Source organism: Anoplophora glabripennis, unplaced genomic scaffold (assembly GCF_000390285.2).
Source record: "Anoplophora glabripennis isolate ALB-LARVAE unplaced genomic scaffold, Agla_2.0 scaffold27, whole genome shotgun sequence".
NCBI lineage: Eukaryota > Metazoa > Arthropoda > Insecta > Coleoptera > Cerambycidae > Anoplophora > Anoplophora glabripennis.
The window spans coordinates 1,837,569-1,859,151 of record NW_019416292.1 but is presented as its reverse complement, the minus strand read 5'-3'; the positions used below and the strand labels follow the sequence as shown (position 1 = coordinate 1,859,151).

The window sequence follows — 21,583 nt, the reverse complement described above, 5'->3', positions numbered from 1 at the left end:
AAAAAACTATTTAATAAAGTACGATTTCAAGTTTTTATCTGACAGCAATAAAAAACATTCTCGGTCGCTAAGGCTACTGTCAGGCAACCATGATTTTTGACGAAGCGTATGTAGAATGACACGCTCTTTCAAATGGCATGGTCAAAATTGGGGGTTGCTATTTAAAAAAATTGTCGATGACGTCATATCTCGAACAACGATGACGTCACAAATATGGGTCGTATGTCAAAAAGTGCCTTTTTTAAAAACAAAATCGACGCGCCAGGGGATTTTTTCGAAAACTTCTCAATTTAAAAAATAATGAATTTATTCGTTACTTTTCGAAAGCACTATTATATCTATTTCTCAAAAAATCCATAATATGAAATATTAGAATTTTACTCCTGAAAATGGGCGTGGTATGCCATGGATTTTGTGGAATCACGCTTCACATAGCACACTTCATCAAGCTCTATATCTTAAAAAAATCCGGTTAAAATCGCACAATAAATAAAGATTTTACAGTCAAAGCTTGGTATTTTCTACTTTAACAGTAACCTAAGAAAAGTGGATTATAAGCAATCCATTTTTTACTGTGTAAATGTGGCTCATCCATAGCTAAGAACATAACCAAATTTCATACAGGTAAAAAAATATTTTAAAAAAATGTATAGCTGCCATATTTCCGTGAGATGTTAGAATTGATCCCTAGTTCATTAATTGTGCTTTAAATTAAGTCAAGTACAGTACTTGATACACGTCATGTTATCGATAATTTTGGTAGATTTTTATTGAGCAATTATAAGTTTAATAAAAGAAGCAATGGTTATACCAGAAAGCAAAAATATACTATTAGATACATTTGTAAAAAAAAAAAAATGTGAAGCTTGTCTACTAAATCTTTTAAAGCTTGTGTGCGTTTGATATTTGCCGTCTAGTCCTAAAAATGTTACGTGATCTACTCCAACCCAAAAGCCACTACATTCTGTCTCTAACCATCTACGACTTTAGCATGCTTTTTGTGAAAGACAGACATTCTACTAACCTCTAACAGGAGGCAACAGCCTCTTGTCGTAGCGTGTGGCCCGTAAAAGGTTATCCAGGATTTCCTTGTCGGATTTGCCTTCTTCGAAGCTGCAACAGAGGGAGCATTAGTTAGAGTAACACTTTAAATCGCATAATATTAACAACTTCGTTTGATTTTCCCTGCAGCGGAGAGGATTTACAACCCACTTAGGAAAATACATACAGTCAGGGTGAAGATTTATTATTACTGTTTCACATTTTTGTATTGATGTTCTACTAGTGTGAGATATACAAAGTATAAGAAATAACTCACTAGTGGTACATGGGAGTAAATCAATGTAATTATAAATGACACGTAACATTGATTAACATCAATACAAATTAAATTTAAAAATGTAACAAATTTAAATAACTAAAAATAATCGAATTAAATAACAAACTAGTACATTTAACATTGCAGGCATCACGGGTGTTATAGGATAATGATGACCTCCATCCAGAGACCCTAAGGAAATTACACTGGTGAATACGGCGCCCTATTATCTATAAAATACCTTAATTATCCTGATTATATGAATTTACAGCAATCAGATCATTATTATAATGATAAAATTCTACTGATTTGCTGCAATTAAAGAAAAAGACATTGTCAAAATTACCAAATAAATGTCCGTATAACCTCAATTTTTATAAATTTATGTAACTGTTATGTATATAAAGCTTCTGTGCTATTTTGCGTATTAAAAAATTGTAACAGTATGCGTTGGTATTTAAAATAGTGACAATAAAGACAAGAAGGATAAAATTACTTCTTAAACAGAAACCGTATTCAAAAGAAATAAATATACCTTCAATTCTACATAAATTTCTACCCGATCATAATAATCTTAAACGAAGTAAGGAGATTTGTAATAAAATGATTCAATTTCTTGAAATGTCTATCCGCATATATTTTCGGCATAGCAAATCCCGTGGTTTATTGCTTTGTAGGTACCTATTTTCTATTAGGAAATTAAATATTTAATGTTCGGACTAAACACGGAATAGTAAATTTTAGAGTTTTACGTTACTTTTACGACCAAAAACATAAACCCTAAGTGGAGCTTTGATCTTTGTATATTTGTTGGTTCGTGTAAGTAACTATCAAGGTTGTCAAAAATGCCAGAAATAATAAACATTACGCATGCAAGTCTAGAAAATTATAATATATACCTATATTAAATCTGTCGAGATGTTCTATTTTTTTTTGTATTATGTTTTAAATTTATGTATTCGCGATGAAAAAAAAAGATTTAAAGAAATCAAAAGTCTGAGAACATTGTATGCTACTAGATAATTTTTTTAACTTTGTCCAATTTATTTTTTTTATATATATAGATGTAACTACCGTTATTCTAGCCCAAAATTAGCTTTACACAATTCAATTAAATTATATTTACTTACGTGACAATAATTATTAGGTGCCATGTTCTGCGTCTCAGTTCAAAGACCGCAACTTGAGTTTATCGCATATTTAATTATTAGAACGAAAAAAAGTAGTCTTTTGTTTTCTTCTTTAACCCTAGTACTAATAAACTGCGTGTCTCCACAGACATTTTTAGAATTCTATAATTTATGAAATGGAATATCGTAAATACATTTTTTTGAAATATTGTGCTATTTTTCCATTTAAGTTTTGGTCAAATTATCCACAAAACGTTGTCTTTATTAAAACATATCCGACTTGTTTCCAATTCCTCGTAATTTATTGCATGTTGTATATTTGGTTTACAAATTTTGGAACAGTCGTAGACAACTGCGTACCTCCTCCATTGAATATTAAATGAGTGAAATATTACTTTCAATTTATCGTTTTCTTTGAGTTCTAGCCAGACGGGAAGACTTATAAATAAATTTTAATTATTTCCTTTTTACAGTTCTCACAATTGTATCCCTCGAGAGCGCGAGTTTGAAAGTTTTTGTGTAGAATTTAACAACTTTCAGGTAAACTTGCAACAGTTTTAAAGGTAATCTTTACTCTTTGCCTTAAGTTTGTATTTATGCTGATTACAGCTAAAAGGCAATTGTAAATACGGATGTCAAGTAAAAGACAAATAACATGGTCGTTTGAATACATTTTTTTGTAAAAAATTAAAAGATATACAAAAAACTGTGTTATTTATATTTTATTNTTATCTGCTTATTTTGATTCATATTATTACCTCCTTAAATATTTTACACTCTTTTTTTAATACCCTGTATATAAAGCTTCTGTGCTATTTTGCGTATTAAAAAATTGTAACAGTATGCGTTGGCATTTAAAATAGTGACAATAAAGACAAGAAGGAAAAAATTACTTCTTAGACAGAAACCGTATTCAAAAGAAATAAATATACCTTCAATTCTACATAAATTTCTACCCGATCATAATAATCTTAAACGAAGTAAGGAGATTTGTAATAAAATGATTCAATTTCTTGAAATGTCTATCCGCATATATTTTCGGCATAGCAAATCCCGTGGTTTATTGCTTTGTAGGTACCTATTTTCTATTAGGAAATTAAATATTTAATGTTCGGACTAAACACGGAATAGTAAATTTTAGAGTTTTACGTTACTTTTACGACCAAAAACATAAACCCTAAGTGGAGCTTTGATCTTTGTATATTTGTTGGTTCGTGTAAGTAACTATCAAGGTTGTCAAAAATGCCAGAAATAATAAACATTACGCATGCAAGTCTAGAAAATTATAATATATACCTATATTAAATCTGTCGAGATGTTCTATTTTTTTTTGTATTATGTTTTAAATTTATGTATTCGCGATGAAAAAAAAAGATTTAAAGAAATCAAAAGTCTGAGAACATTGTATGCTACTAGATAATTTTTTTAACTTTGTCCAATTTATTTTTTTTATATATATAGATGTAACTACCGTTATTCTAGCCCAAAATTAGCTTTACACAATTCAATTAAATTATATTTACTTACGTGACAATAATTATTAGGTGCCATGTTCTGCGTCTCAGTTCAAAGACCGCAACTTGAGTTTATCGCATATTTAATTATTAGAACGAAAAAAAGTAGTCTTTTGTTTTCTTCTTTAACCCTAGTACTAATAAACTGCGTGTCTCCACAGACATTTTTAGAATTCTATAATTTATGAAATGGAATATCGTAAATACATTTTTTTGAAATATTGTGCTATTTTTCCATTTAAGTTTTGGTCAAATTATCCACAAAACGTTGTCTTTATTAAAACATATCCGACTTGTTTCCAATTCCTCGTAATTTATTGCATGTTGTATATTTGGTTTACAAATTTTGGAACAGTCGTAGACAACTGCGTACCTCCTCCATTGAATATTAAATGAGTGAAATATTACTTTCAATTTATCGTTTTCTTTGAGTTCTAGCCAGACGGGAAGACTTATAAATAAATTTTAATTATTTCCTTTTTACAGTTCTCACAATTGTATCCCTCGAGAGCGCGAGTTTGAAAGTTTTTGTGTAGAATTTAACAACTTTCAGGTAAACTTGCAACAGTTTTAAAGGTAATCTTTACTCTTTGCCTTAAGTTTGTATTTATGCTGATTACAGCTAAAAGGCAATTGTAAATACGGATGTCAAGTAAAAGACAAATAACATGGTCGTTTGAATACATTTTTTTGTAAAAAATTAAGAGATATACAAAAAACTGTGTTATTTATATTTTATTGTCATTATAGTTGGATAATGGTCTCATAGATAATAGATACACTGCTACAAATGTTTATAAAGTTGTTCTACTCCACCCCAAAAAGCAATGTTGGTGTTAGGACCGTTTATTTCTTTCAGCAGATACCATTTGTTTTGAAAGTTCATAAAGTTCAACTAAAAACTGTTCATGTACGCATATTTGGAGAACATAAAGCTATTTTCCTTCTACAGGCTTCATGCTGCGGCGCTTCGTTCCTTATTTACGTAAATGGAATAATAAATACCTAAGTGTGATATATTTCCATTTCGCTTTTGCCATCGCCCTATAGCAAACCCGTGTTATATTTGCGAGGGGAGCGCGGATAGAAAAACAACAGAGGCATCGCTTACGTCGTAACATCAGTGGCGAAACTACTCTACAGCAAAAGGGGCCTCTTCCCAACTCCATTCTACCTGATTGATTTAAACTGAAGATTTTTTTTCTATTGTCAATCGCATAATGGGTTAATGAAAATTGTGAAAAAAAACTTCTACTTCTGTGGGTACACATGTTCGCAAGTGACCCATTTTTAAGCATTACGTCAAGAGCGCCAGCAGGACGCCGCCGGACGCACCAGCGTTCCAGGAAGGGTCTACGCCGGACTGGCGCCGGCGACCAGATGCGTACTCATATACCTACGACCGACTCCACACATGGGGACTCTCCAACGAACACTCACCCTGTCAACACGTCTTTTTCTATACAACTTAGTTTTCAATAAAATACTTTATTATTACCGTTGCAAGAGCGTTTTATTCTTGCTGTACAGCGAAAGCAACCCTCACTTCCATAAATTTTTCTATACAGTAACGTGAATTTAACTCCAAGGTAAAATATTGGTGTAAATTTTGAAAATATCATTGCTTTAGAAATTTCTCAATTTTTTTTGGGATTATGCCCCTGCTACCTGTAGCGTAGTGCAAAATTTCTGAAGTGAATTTTGTTGGGGCGCCTAAATTTTGAGGTTCCGCCACTGCGTAGCACGCGGGGGATCTGGAAACGCATAAAACAAAACAATAATACTCACATGTCGGAAAGAGCTAGTGTTTGCCTCGTCACGAGTAGTATAGCAGCCGCACGAACCAGCATCCAAGGCTGACCCATATTAGGACATCTGGAAAGGATAATAATCGTTATCTCGAGTCCAATTCTTATGTAAAGGTTTTATTTTCGATGGGGACAGAGGGTGTTTTAGAAACCACTAGATATAAGAAAAATACTCGTACTGATAAAATGTTCTCGAGTTTTGTTATCAAGGTTATATTACTTGTAATCCTTTTTGCACATTTGTTATCTTTCAATTTCAAATAACCATAGACTCGGAAGTATGTTTAAATTCAATCCTTCTCTATCGCATGGATTTCTATGGCTTACTTTATCGCTCTCACGTAACTTCAGATAGACCATCGGTACTTTCCTACCCTGTATATCAGTGGTCAATAATATTAAACTATCTTTTAAGACAATACGTTAAATTTTTACTAAAGTTTCAAAACATTTTCTTTTCTAAATATAATGCCAGTACATTAGCTCAACTTTAACGTAAATGTTTCCTTACGTAACTACGTATATAAAGCTAACTTAATAAGGTATTTTATTTTCATCGTTTAGTTTATACCTACCTACTAAGATATAGTCCAAATTTGATGAGGGTATCACATTTGACGGCAAATTGTTGCTTGATATTCACATAAACAAATTCTTGATGTTCGCATAAACAAATTTACAGCTAGTCTTCCATTAGGATTTATTATCACAGGTTGAATTGACTCCAAATTTTACGTTGCTCGTCAGAGAAAACCCCTCATTTTCAATATACCGGGTGTTCAAAATTCATGAAAACAAGTCTATGGTTTATTTAAAACTGCAAAGAACAATTAACAAAAATCATGTAAATAATACTTCATAATAAAAGTGTATAGTCTGAACACGACATCAACATAGCCCACATTAAATGCGTATTTTTTTACCCGTTACCTACATGGTAAACTTTATAATTTTTGTACGTAAAAATTGTCAGTTTTAAGAAAAAAATGATAGTGACCTATTTTGTAGAGAAAATTGTGTAGTTTACTTTATCATAGAATCATTTTTGTTGTAAAATCAACCAGAAACAAGATTATACAAAAATTGGTTTCAGGTTACCTTTTTGTTTCTACTTATCCTTTACTTCAAAGTTGACTTTGTACCGGGGGTTGCTTTTACCCTGGGAGTGGATGCCACCCCTTCTCGGGGGTGAAATATGTTTCATTGAAAATAACTCTGGGAATGGATATATTGACTAATTCTAAGCAACTTTTGTTGTATAAAATTTTTTCTGAGGCAATACTTTTCGACTTATTCGTGAGTGAGTGTAAATTTAAAAAAAAACACTTTTTCAGACGGGATTTCGCGAATAACTCAAAAAGTAAGTACTTTATCAAAAAAATAATTCTTATAAAAAAATGTGGCATATAAAGAAACAAAAAGAACGGTGTATTTATGGTGTTTATAGACCCTATACAAGCGGAGTAATAGCTTGTTGAAGGTCGGTTCTTATTCGTCAAAGTTTGAATGGAAAATAACCAAAAACCAATACATTTTTCAAGGAATACTCATAGAATCTTTCTAAAGTGCTTGAAAAAAAACCTTTATTTTTATTGTTTATAAAAGCCCCTAGCATCAAACCTAAACGAGTTATGACGAAAATAAAGTTGGTTTTTCGGCGACAAAAAACGTGAAAATCACCCCCTAATTACCACCCCCATTGAAACTAATCGTTACCATCTTACAATTTACTTTATTTATGTACTTGTAATATGCTCTAGAAGTTTGACCGGTTTAAAGTGCTTAGTTTTGAAAAAAGTTGAGCTTGAAGTGAAAAGAGAATTTTTGTATATTTGAAAAAAATTATCTTTTCTTCAAAATAACTCAAAATCTATTAATGATACGAAAGTAGAGTACAAAATTGTAGGTTTTGCTTTTTTGAAAATTTTGTTTTTTTTTCTGTAGGATAAAAATTAAGTAAGATATGGCCGGATAGTTTGCATATGTTCGTAAGTAGCAACTTGTTCAAGCCCTTTCAGCAGCAGAAAATTTAACTTATTTGATCTTATAACCCTTGAAAAAAACTACAAAATAGTTTTTTGAAGGGCTTGATAGCATAAAAACTATACACATATTTTTGCAGATATCAGAACATGTATATTGAAGAATACACATTATAGATAACTATATTTTAGGGACAGACGTATTTACATCTAAGTATTCACACACGTATATTTTGAACTATAAAATTTTTTTGAACTATAATTGTTCGATTTTTTTGCAAGGGGTGGTTTTTATAAGGGTTGAAACTTATAAATAAATAATAAAAAATTAAAACAGTAAAGAAATCTTAATTTAATATCACTATATAATTAAATTATTCCAAGTTGCTGATTAATATTTTTCAACATTATTTTTTAATGATTACTGTCATAGGGGGTGGTTTTTAGAGCTTGACAATTTTCAGTTCATCATAATTACTTATTTAAAGATGATTTCAACCTATTACACGCTCGAATCTACAATTCTATAATTATTTTCAAATAGGGGTAGTTTTCACCTCTAAAAAATAAAAAGCAACCCCCGGCGCAAGGGTCAACTTTGAAGTAGAGGATAAGTAGAACCTAAATTCAAATTTTGGTGCAAATCGGTGCTGTTTGGGAAAATTATACATTAACGCCGTATTTACCTTCAACTATAAATATTTTAGACAAATATTTTGGCAAGAAAATATTTATTAACAAATGACTATTCCAGCAACGCGAATATTTTTCGTGTTAAAGCTTCTATTTACTTGAAATCGACACCGCTTTTCCCACTTCTTTTATTTCCACGCTGTACGAATAACCTTCCAATTGTTTGAACACGCAAATTGCGTAGCGATCCGAGAGGGTAAACTTTGCATTTCGACAGCCCCCGCAGGCATCAGAAAGATGCGACGTCGCGTCTCTCCTAAGTGCCCCGTTCAGACGCCGACCCGTCGGCGTCGCGTAGTGTAACATTTATTATTAGTCGTTATCGGATTTCCGATGCTTCGAGACAACATCCAGGAGATGCCCTAGGAACTCGGTTTAGTGGCGTGCGCACGAATTGGGGAAGAGTTTCACTTCTGCGTATGCACCTTTAACTAGAATTATATACGGTGTGTTAAAAATTTGACTGTCGTAATTTTAGTAGACGACAGTAAGTAAAAAAATATACAGGGTGTGCTATTTAACACTCCCGCTGCTAATATCTCCGAAATGAAGAAATTTATTTTAGTTCTAGAAATTGGGGTTGTTAGATCCCTCGAATAGCTTCAAATTGTAGTTAGGAGTGTTAGTTCAAATATTTCTGTATAGATGGCGTGGCGATACTAAAAAATTGTTTGATTTCTGGAACATGGAAATGCAGTCCATCTGAAAGATCGTTAAATTTTGAGTAATTTTTGTAATATAAACTTTTTCCTTATATTTACTTGTTTTCGAGATATGTCGGCTTCAATATGTTTGATACAACAGGAAAATCTATTATTCTATCTAAATCACACCGAGACAGAATATTCTTTTAAAATATTGTTATAATGGCTTTATTCACATCACATACTAAGAAACAAACAGTAAATTATAAAAAAATGGAATGATCAACTACAGAAAAAAATTGTACAATGGTAAATCGTATAACTTATAGTTAAATTGAAAGACGCAAACTGATAAAACTGTAATTTTGGAAAACTAATATGTATCATCTGTCATTGTTTTATTTTAAACAATTGACATGAGCCATAATTTTTTAATAACCATTGTACAATTTTTTTTCTGTAGTTGATCATTCATTTTTTTTTTATAATTTATTGTTTAGAAAATACGAATCACCATGACGAACTTCAATTTTGTTGTACAAGGTGGGTCAAAACACAAAAATGTTATTTTTAAGTAAGAGTAAACATACCTTATTTTGCAAGATGCGAAAAAAGGTATTCTTGATAAAAGTTTTTGCTTATACAACAAAATTGAAATTCGTCATGGTGATTATTATTAACAAGCAAAAACTTTTATTAAGAATGCCTTTTCTCGTATCTTTCACTTTTTGGTCCATTTGTCCTCTCGTAAACTCAATCCGCAGTCAAACTGTATATTAATAGGGTTCTATATTATCACCTTTCCTTCTAATAACATACAACTATTGGAAAAGAAATACCTTTGTCATCTCTTAATATGATTTCTATGACCCAATTCAATCCTAATCCCTGGACCTCTCCTTTTTGCGAATACCCGACCTGAATATTGATCAGTGTTGAAAAACCTTTATATGCATTTTATGAGTTCTCCCCAGGAAGTTAAAATCAGTCACGATAAAGTCAATATGGGAATGGGAAGATATAACAGTGATTTTATGTCATCCGTGGAATAAGAAGTAGGAAAATATATTCTGCTTTATTTGCTACTCTACAGGATGTCTCAATAAAACTACGCATTCATAGTACTCAATACATCAAAAATATTGTGTATTTTAAAAGTGTACTTAACATTTTTTTTAATTGAACTCAATTTTTTTTCCTACTTCCCTGCAGAATTTAATATTTAGCAATACTATATTGAAAAAATTCTTCCTCTTTGTTCGAATTTTATTAAAAAAAGTAAGTCTTTAAAATTTAGCCGAAACTTCGTTTTGTAGTCCGATCGAAAAAATTCTTGAGCCTATTTGACGTAATATTTTCTGTTCTTTTCATTAAAGTACTAGTTCTTTTTATATTTTCGGAGAAATACCATATTGGATTTGACTTAAAAATAAATAATTCTGAAATCTTTCAACATATCGCGATATCAAATATCTGATTCTGGGCAATTGGTTCATAATCATGGGAAAGCACTTTTGACTTCGAAGTTTTAACAAAAGTCAGACTCAATTTTGCTATCCTGCGTATTTTGCGTTTAATTTCTGAAAATTTAGGCAGGTTTCACTATTTTTTATCGAAGAATCATTCGGGCATGTTACAACGAACTTTTACATCTATCGAGACGGAAATCGAGGACTAGGGTTGACATTTAAAAATGATTATTACCCCGTAAGGTTGACCCGAGCTCATGCAAAATGCATCCCCTTTTAGTGGATGCTTCTTCTCGACTAAATATAAATATTTTAAACGATCAGCACGCCCCAACTCTCTACTCTAATATTTTTTCACCTCGCAAACCAGCCGAGGTTTAAATAATGAGCCGTTTTTTTGCAGGAAGTTGATAAAGTTAAAATTAACTTACGCTAGTTTATATTTCATTTGCTTTGGCGGGTTAATCTAATTAAAATTGTGTACATGTTTCAGTGGGCACCAGCGGCGCCCGCCGCACAGTGATGAATTGTCTGAATAACTACTTTCCTATTCGATCAGGAATTCCTCGAGCGTGCACAGGGTGTTGGATCACGACAGGCCAACTGGGAAAGTATTGAGGTATGTCGATACTTTTAAATATGTTAGTCAAAATTAGCACATTGTATAATTACCGAAATGTTGGATCTACTTCAGAACGCTGTTATCTTTGGTTTTTAGTTAAATTTAATGTAAAACTAGTTCTATTTCTTATTCTACGTCACGTTTATTGTGTCTTTTATGACGTTTCAAAACATATTTCTCTTTTCTAAATAATAACTTTTGGGTTAAAAAACAACAATGCCAAGTATGCAGTTAATTCTGGCTTGAGAAAAAAAGTAATATCAATCTAAACTAAATACCACCATTTCTTAAACACGGCTCATGTTAATGTTTCAATACAGACCGATAATTTATTAGTTCTGGTATTTTCTCATTTTGACTATGCTATTTTACTAAAATCAAAATCGTTTACTAAAGTGGCAGTTTTCCACATGAAATGTTACTACTATACACTACTAAGAGGAAAAATATTTTTATTTTTCATTTTACGAAAAAAAAACATTCTTAATTAAAATTTTTGCTTGTCTCTAAAATGCGGTTGACCTAGATAACTTTAATCTTGCATGAATCGGCCTACTTTGATAGAAACGGACAGTAAAACATGTTTATTGTTCTTTATATGAGAAAAAACTTGATTAAATTTTTTCTTGTCTTTAAAAGCACGGTTTACTGTCCGTTTCTATTACAGTAGGCCGATTCGTACACAAATTGAAATTATAATATAAATTTTCAATTCTAAACAACTTCCCTTAATAACACATATTTCTGTATTGTTAAAAACAAACGTAGTTTATTCTTGACTGATTTTTATATTTACCGATTTTTCTGATCACCCTGTACATGCAAGGTGAAAGTTCTCCACGCCAACCGCATTTTAAACACAATCAAAAATTTTAATCAAAAATGAGTTTTTCTCGTAAAATGAAAATTAGAAACATTTTCCTTCTTTTCCACTATAACCCATTGTTATTAAAAGTTCAATTATCCAAATTTGAAAATTTGACAACACGAAATTTATTCTTCTACTTGTTGTTGAAAAACTATTATGGTTATCTGCCTCCTTGAATTTTCGTGCTTACGCCTTATATATGGAATAAGAAAATTTGATAGAATTTCACATACATTAGAAAAAGAATGGTTAAATATGTCAAATCGTAGAAAATTACATGCATTAATAATAATTTCATAAAATTATAATAAAAAGAAGCCCCCTTTATCTTTGGAAGAAAATTACATGTACAAATATTCACAGTACAAACACTCGTCAAAAAACTGCTATAGATATTCCCAAACATAAAACACAACTATTTAAAAACTCTTATTCATAACAGATATCAAAAGAATATAATAACATTCCTGTCTCCCTAAAGATATCTCTTTAGCCTCATTTAAGAAAAAAATATTTAAAATTATATTTACTGACCAGTGCTCAAAGTTAAATGCATAATATTAAGTTTATATATCTAAAATTCAGTTAAGATTATTTGTACAGGTTTGGTTGTTGTATTTATTAGATATTATACATAAAGGCATTGTATATTTTTTAAATGTTTCATATATACTGTTTCTATTTTGGGTATAGATTGGGAAAAATGTAAAAAATACAAATGTTATTTTTCTAGGTTCAGCTGACCAATGACCTATTGACCATACTAATTATAGAACTATAATCTGTAATTTTGGACAATAAACCTTATTATCATTATTAATTATCTTAAGGTGCCACCAGTTCTTGCTGATGAAATATACTTTTTGAGAATTTCAACTTATTGACGATATTTTCCTCGATATAAGCCACACTAGTTGACTGCCATCCTCCATGTCTTTTAAGTGTTTGGATATCAGCTCCATTGAAGCGAGGAAGGTGGCAGACGTCCTCCTCAAGCCAAATATTAGTACCACTTTCATTAATAAGAACTTATCGTTTGGAGCCTCTTTCAAAACATAGTAACGTTTTCCATTGTCAAAACTTTTGATTTATTTGCTTCGTATGTGCGATTTTCACGTTTTAAAAATGCAAGAAGTTTTTTATATTGTGATATATCCATATTTTCGTTTATTTGTATAGTACTTGTCAACATGGAATATGTAGACCATAAATTGGATGCTTTAAAGAGATTTTTCCTAAAACGAAAGACATGTATGAAAAACACTAAAATATGTATAAAAAATAGCTTAGCTTCTCAAAAAATACCACATCATTACACTTTCATCAGTTTTTACTGCGTTTTTTGTCATCCTCCACTTACAAAATATTTCATATACCTTCTCGTATTTTTCCTTGGATTTTAAAGGAAATAAGTTCAAAGATGTTTCTCGAGCAGCATTTAAAATGTCTTCAGAACAATTTTCTAAATTGTTTCCAAACTGACGAGAGCTAACACGACAAATAACAGGAATTTAGGGTTATTCTATCGGCTGCACTTAATTACTAAACGTGACGTCATTGCAAACTTCCCGTAAGTTGTTTATTCGGTTGGCACCAGTGCAACCCATTCAATGGCAATCAAAGTTTGAGTATCTGGGGCAAGTTTGGTGGGTCGGTGAACTGCAGCCACACCCGTGCAAATGTCGATAAATGTTAGATGAGGTCTTTTGTCGGCCATGTAGGGCTTTATTACCTTAATACAACTCATATATACCTAAGTAGAATGTGCCCTTTGAGGGCAGTTTTAGACTGAAACGATTTTTCTTGTCTCGAGTTTCTTTCAGGCGTGTATTCAGAATCAGGAGTGGAATAGCTTGAAAGGTAGCGCGTTTAAAGTTTACCTTCCATAAATCTTATATTTTCAGGGGAGAAAGATTTTTTATGTCTCTAATTGTTTTGCTTTTCGCTGGGGTTTCGTTTTCGTTACCTTAACCTGATTTGAGATTCAAATTATATCGCAAAAAATAAGGTTAACTAAGTAAAACAAAATAAAGGAGCGTCCAAATTTAAGAATCCTTTTTTTATAACGAGCGTTCAAATAAAAACGTGGTCAAGTTGGTTCTGAAAATTTGGACGTAGGGCGTAGCGTATAGCAAATGAACTTACACGTCATCTGTCAAAGAGCTATATCGCCGCTATCAATTTGAATATTTTCGTTTTAAAAAGCGTTTAAAATAGTGTTTTCTCAAGAACAAAAAGTGTTTATCATAGAGTCCTACAATTAGAAAAGGACGCAAGATTGATGGAATATGGAAGTATTCTATTGAGGAATGTTTCATAGAATTTCAAAATCAATTTCCCGGCGTTGTTGAATACAAAATTTTTCAAAGTGCAGTTCAGCGTTGTGTTAATGTTTTTCGTGAAACGGGCAGTGTAACAAGAAAAGAAGGAAGCGGCCGACCTAAAAAGCGGACTGAAGAATTAAAAGAAAATGTCCAACAGATAATGGAAAATGCGCCAAGAACTTCTGTACGTGTTTTATCACAAATGGTGGGACGATCAGTCGGTACCTGCCACACAGTGTTAAAAAAGATTAGCGTTTGTTCTCCTATCGTTTAACTTGTCAGCAAGAACTTCATGAAGTTCATGATTTTCCGCGACGGGCTGTATTTTGTGAATGGTTTTTAAACAACTACGGTGAACTTCATAATATCACCTTTTTTTCTGATGAAGCCTGGTTTCATTTAAGTGGTTACGTAAACTCACAGAATATGAGAATGTGGTCTTCTGAAAAACCAGATAACTTTTTTGTCGAGGGCCCTCTACACGCTCAAAAAATTGGAGTTTGGTGTGCTCTCAATCGAAGGAGGATTTATGGACCTATTTTTTTTAATGGTACTCTTACTGCGCAAAGGTATAGAGAATAAATTATCGCTCCTTTTGTTAACCAGCTGGAAGAAAACGAAATTACAAACTTTTACTTTCAACAAGATGGCGCAAGGGCACATACGGCAGGCGAGACGATGAATATGTTGAGGGAAGTTTTCCAAAATCGACTAATAAGTCTCAATGCTGAACATGAATTTCCACCGAGGTCATGTGATATTACGCCGTGTGATTTCTTTTTGTGGCCTTACCTTAAAAACACTATTTTTGAACTGCCTATTCCTGATTTAAACCATCTGCAGGCTTGACTTATAGACAAGATTCGTGAAATTAACAATACCCCGAGCATCTTAGAAAATGTCTTTAATTCTTTGAAGAACAGGTGTGAAAAGTGCTTGGAACAAGGAGGGGGACACTTTCAGCAGCTGCTTTAATTTATTGTTATAACAAGGAGGGGGATACTTTCCGCAGCTCCTTTAATTGTTTGTTATTGTTATCACGATTATTCTTTAAAATAAAGTTATATAGTCATTAACGTTATTGAAACTGACAGCTGCTATACAGCTCGTTGAGAAATGAGGTTAAGTTGGTCGCTATAAGCTACTCCCTACGTCCAATGTGTCAGAGCTCGTTATTTAAATATTTTTTAAATTTTCAATAATCAAAAACCAAAGTAATATGTATCACCAAATCTAAATTATACAAATACAGAAATTTTTTTTTGTAAAACTCATTAAAAATGATATTTTTAATTCATTGATACAAGTGAACTAAAAATTGACTGTTATAATGTGTCAAAAACACTTTTAACACTAGTGCAAACAATTTTTTTAACTCTAGTGTTAACAATAAAATGCTATACACTACATAGTAATATGCATTCTTGTCAAAATAATAGAGAGCTGTATTGATAAATTTAGAAAGAATATATTATTTAGGAACATTAACATATTTATTCAAACAGTTATAAATTATTTATTTAGAAACATTAATGTTAATATTGCAAGCCGAACAGTTACTTATGTTAATTCCCTGAGAAGTAATTGGGGAGGTATTCAGTTTGACTGCAATACTATCGTCGACGTCACCTGCTGACGCTGATGTCAAGTTAGAAGTGTTTTCTAAAACAATTGCAGCATTAGAAGAGGTACTGGTACTCTGGTACCGAGAAGAATTCTCTCAGCAATTTTATTTTTATTTGTAATAGATTCCTCGATGTAGCTCTCAGCAACGGCTGATGATTTCCATCCACCATGTCGTTTTATTGTAATTAAATTAGTTTCCAAATCTGTTAACAACAAAGATGCCGAAGATCTTCGGAAACAATGCCCAATAAATTGCTTTGGATCTGGTAATTTCAGAAATTCAGTAATATTAGTAGGAATCTCCCCAAAACTATTTATCCCAACAGGTTTGTCGTTAACGTAATTTAGAAAAAGCGAGAGTGGGTAACGGCGACTGGTATTAATGCAGCATATTTATGGTAATAGTTCATGTATGTAGTTTCCAACGATACAAAAACTACGACGAACGCTAGTTTTAGTTTCCAAAATATGAATCAATAAGAAGTTTTTTGATTTTTCAATATCATCCAATGTTATTTTAACAAAGCTCTTCACGACGGCATGCTCCAAATAAACCAAAAATTGATGCAACTTTTATAATTACATATTTGGTGTCTGGAGTTTCATTCAAAAATGTATTAGGTAATTTGTTCGCTAGTAATTATTTTCGATTTTTTGGCCGATATCCTACACTTTTTAGTTTTAAAAACGCTATTAACTTGTAACACTTGCTTATATCCACGTTGTTCTTGATTTGCTACTTTTTTTATCATAGGGAAATTGGACCATAGTGTTGACGTCTTCCATAACTTATATTTTTCCTCGAAATAAGACAAGAGTATATTTTCAGTGAACTTGTTTGATATTTTCTTCATTTTACACCATTCAATAAGTCTTTTATGTGTTATGCCGTATTGTTGCCGCAATTTATGGGGCAATAGATCTAAAGTTGCCCTATTTGCGGATTCTTCAACATCTGATGGAATAATAAAATTACATACTTTCATTTCCCGTATTTCCTTCAATCTATTTTTTTAGCCACAAAATTTGCAAGACCTATTTAAGAACAGCTTCAATTGTAGTTACTAATAAACACTAACATATACAATATTCCCCACTCACAAAATAAAATGTCACTTTTAACACTTGTATCTTAAATAACTATTTATCAATTGTACGCATTAAAACATGTTTCCTTTCTCTAAATTAGATTTTATAGTTTAAATAAAGTTTAAATAAATTTGTTATGACACCACTGATATAGATTTTGACAGATACCACCAGTACGATTTATTTATTACGCAAAATTATTATTAACAGGAATATTAAGGACTTGTTCATTTTTAATCAAATGATTTACTTTCTGTCTAACTATCCCTTAGGCTATCTTGGAACTACCTATTAAAAACATAAAACGTTTTTAGCGTTATTATTGACCAACTTTACCTTTTTTCTATCAATCATAATCATCAAATAAAGTTGTCCCCATCTTAGAAATTGAAATTAATTAATGTTTTATCCAATTATCAGAACTATAACCCTTATTTATGTTAAACATATAAACAAAGCAATAACTCTATAAGGAACTTCCCCCTTTAGATATCTATAAAACAGCAATGATTTTCTGCCCTTCCTTGTGTCCTTGGAAACTAGTCCTTAACAATAAGACTGTTGTGTTTAATAACGTCAAAACATATGACTATCGCGTTTAATTCGATATATCCTCTATAAAGATACTATGACGCATAAACTTGAGACACTCCCCGCTCTTAAAAGTATTCAGAATTTCATCGGGTACTGTAAACATGATTAAAATGGAAGAACGGGATTACAGGAGAATATAAAATTATTTAATGAGTTGGCAGTGGATCTGTGGAGCCACGATATGTCACTTGGCGTCTAGCCGAGACTCATCCCCTACTGCTTTTTCACCTCTGGATCAATTCACAAGGTTTTCTTCGGAAAAACATTCCCGAACCTTGGGAAATACGCTGATAATGTTGTTTACTTCCCTATTAATGTCATGTGATAGTCAAAGCATTTGTAAACCAGCAAATTCAGATGAGCGGAAATCGTAAGGCGCTCATATCAGTTAGCGTGTCCTTTTCAGTTTGTAGAAACGCTCCACAATTCACGAACTACGTGCACAGTTGTATCGCTGTATACAAGGTGTTTTACAAGCTGTATGACAAACTTTGGCAGATGTTAGCTGGATTAATTTCAAACATTTTTCCTTATATGCACATAGGTCCTATTCGTTTTTGTTTAGAAGTTGCAGTTGTTTTAAAAAATATAATTTCATGTTTCAATCAAAGTAGCCTCGTAAATAAAAATGACAGTTGCTATAACAATAATTAATTTCTAAACGAAAACGTATCGGACCTATGTTCATATAAGAAAAAATGTACTATATCAATTCAAAGATTTCTGTTCTTATTTCGATACTTTGATTTTCAAATCAAATCTAAACCTTTCACAACCAAATAAATCCACTTTAAAACAGAATTCGAGATACAATACCGGCACTCGACCCAGATTTCCTCTGAACTGACAAATAAGTGTTTCCTGTATCAGAAGGGAATCAAGGAAATAGGAGGAATATATAAGGTTACTAGGGCAAAAACATTATTCACTGCTTTCTTATCTAATAGACCTGCAGGAAAAACAACTAAGGGAGACAAATTTTGCTCGGTCAGCCGAATTTTTATGTCTGGAAGTTTGGACATGAATAAGGATTATATAAAAATAGACTTTCTAAAAATAAAGCTTGGGGTGGAATATTTTTATTGCAATTAAGTTAAATATTACATGACCTAATAATAACTATTTTTTGCCAGTTGTATTTTATTGTTTCTATTACTAGATTGGGAAAAAACAAAGCACTAACAATTGCAGATAATTCAAAGGGAGTGTAGTCTGTTAAATCCAGTTATTTTATAGTTATTGTTTATTGATTTATATCTACCACTCAGGAACATTCGGTTGTAAACATATTTTTTAAAATATTCCGTTACAAAATGGAAACTTTGCATAGAAATGGGCCAGAAACTACACGACATATATTTACACAAACGTAATAGGTACCAAACAAAACCGTATCAAGGTATCCGAAGCTTAGAATTTTACAGCGAAATCTAAATTTTGCGGATGAGACGAAACGCGCGTCCTCTTGTGCATCTCGCTGCAGTTAATTGTAATCAAAATCGCATTACCCTTGGATCTTATCATTTAATAGCCCAGACATTTCCTTAAATGGCCCTTCGAGGCGGTTTCTTCCAAGCCGTGCTGGTATAAATTACACACTTTGCGGTTTTCTGCATAACATATGAAAATTGCTTTTACAGACGTCTGCCCTGATTGCAAACTAAAGAAATACAAAAAGGTTTGTTTACTTAAGAGCAGGATTACGAGAGCTAAAGTCATAACACTTCTTAGATGGCGATTGGATGCGCTTTTCCTAATTTCTTGCATACATTTGAGGACCCAATTTTCAGACGAGAATCTACTCGTCGGTAACTCTCCATTGATAAAATCTAGCCATTCGCCAGTAGATGGTACTGATTAGCATACATTAAATAATGGAAACATGTCATTATAGATGTCCTCGTCGTACACGGCATCGGCAATAAGAAGTTTAAAAAAACGCCATACAATTTGCACAAAAAACGGGAACCGTGTTTTTATGAAGTTTGGTTATTTCATTTTTATTTCATTTATGATATTGATGTGTCCTGCGTCGATTGACATCGTAAATATTATTCTAGTTTGTGAGTTGTGTATTGTACTGATTACTTTTTTATTAATTAGTTATTATTATATATTAGTTATTATTATTATTAGTGACCTTTGTGTTGTGAACTATATTTACTATGTTTATTATTTATTGTGTGTTTATTTCGCAATGCCAAAAAGCTTAGGAAAAACTAAAAAAAGGTCAAAACGTGCTAAATCACTTAAATTAATCTGGAAAGAAAGACATCAAAATCTGTAAAATAGTATTAAATAGTTTTAAATAGGTAAAAATTCATAAATTTACTCTTTAGATATAGGACTTCTACGGAATTTAGAGAGAGATAATTCAGAGAATATTAGGTACAGTATTGCATCAATAATGATTAATGAACAAATAATTTTTATTCGAGACTAGTATACTGGCGACTAGCGGTCGAGACTAGTTTTCTAGATATTTTTTTTTTCAAAAATATAACCTGTACGTTTAGCCCAGGGATATGAGGAAAATGCCGTGACTGTTGAGTAGCCAAGGATCTGTAAAGTTTTTCATAAAATTTGGGTGAATTTTAGTATAATATGTGCAAAACTCACACACCATCAGGTGAGGTTTTTTAATAATTAACAATAAAAGGACTAAAATAACCCAAAATATAACTTTTTTGCCTACCAGAAAAAAAACGATAATTTTTATTATAATGTGAAAATAGCCAACTTGTAAGGAAAAAAAATCCTTTAAAATGGCGGTTTTTAAAATCCGATACGATAATTTGTTGCTAAATAAACAATAAGTTTTGCAAAAGTCATCCTACGTCTTTGATATTGCACAAATAGTTGGCTTTTATAGTCCTTAAAATGTGATTAAAATTTCAGACCGATTCATCCAATAGTTTTTTCAAAATTCTAAATGTTTATCCCAGAGGCATTATTTTTGCAATAACTTGACACGCAAAAATACCAAGATATTTTAATTCTGCGGGTGTCATATGAAAGAGACACCTCTTTTATTGGAAGAAATTGTTTTATTGCAAAAAAAATGTTTTTTACCACTGCAAAAACGTACCACAAAATCACTGTCATTTTTGTCTTATAAACAATTAAAATAAATTTGTTGCCAGTATATTTAGAGAGATTATTTTTCCACATTCGTACAACTGGAATTTTTACACAAATTAGAAAAAAAAGTTGCTCTTGTTAATATACTTTATTTATTCATAACTTCAATAATACAAATTATTTTGCAATAAAAAATATGTCAACTCCTAGCTCAATACCTTATCTATATAGGCCACATATAATTTTCTCAGAAAGTTTTTGAAAAGACTATGCTTGGGTGAAGGTCTGTTTTCAGAAAATATCTTTATTCCCTCTTAATAGAAAACGGTGGAAAATATACAGCGCGTATGAGGATTAACTGATATTGACTGACGTTTTATTGTTTTCTAAATATTATCATTTAAATTAATAGTCAGAATTTGGATAACCTATACGACTTGGCAACGTTGCATATAATGTGTACATACACTGAAAGACTGTACCACACAAATTGGAATTATATTAATTTTACTTATCATTTTTATGGATTCGCTACAGAAACGTAGAGAATGCGAATGCAGTATAATGTAAGTTAAATATAGCTATACTATTTTCAGTTAAAAAGTTTTCTGCACAATTCTAACATGTGTTCAAAATAAGGACCATACTTAGAATTATCCGTTTCTAAATAGGGAACCAGTTATATCAAATCCATGGCTCTATGCAGTGGCGAAGATGCTAAAGAGATTTTAAAAATGGGAAAAGGGGAAAGAAAGAAAATAAGGATATATTCTGGGACAAAAATTCTTAGTGGCGTGACCAACAGTAGACGTTGAATAGTC

At 31.7% G+C, this 21,583-nt stretch overlaps 1 protein-coding gene across 1 annotated transcript in view; it reads right to left on the bottom strand.

Annotated features, from left to right (window-relative positions):
- Nucleotides 1-21,583, bottom strand: part of LOC108909940 (glutamate-gated chloride channel) — a 135,633-nt gene that overhangs the window by 37,937 nt on the left and 76,113 nt on the right. The window contains exons 3-4 of the mRNA XM_023457473.1: nt 5,751-5,837; nt 1,025-1,113 (exon numbers count right to left, since the gene is read on the bottom strand). Of these exons, the coding sequence (XP_023313241.1) occupies nt 1,025-1,113; nt 5,751-5,827 (166 nt within the window). The 5' untranslated portion in view covers nt 5,828-5,837. The remainder of the gene's footprint in view (nt 1-1,024; nt 1,114-5,750; nt 5,838-21,583) is intronic.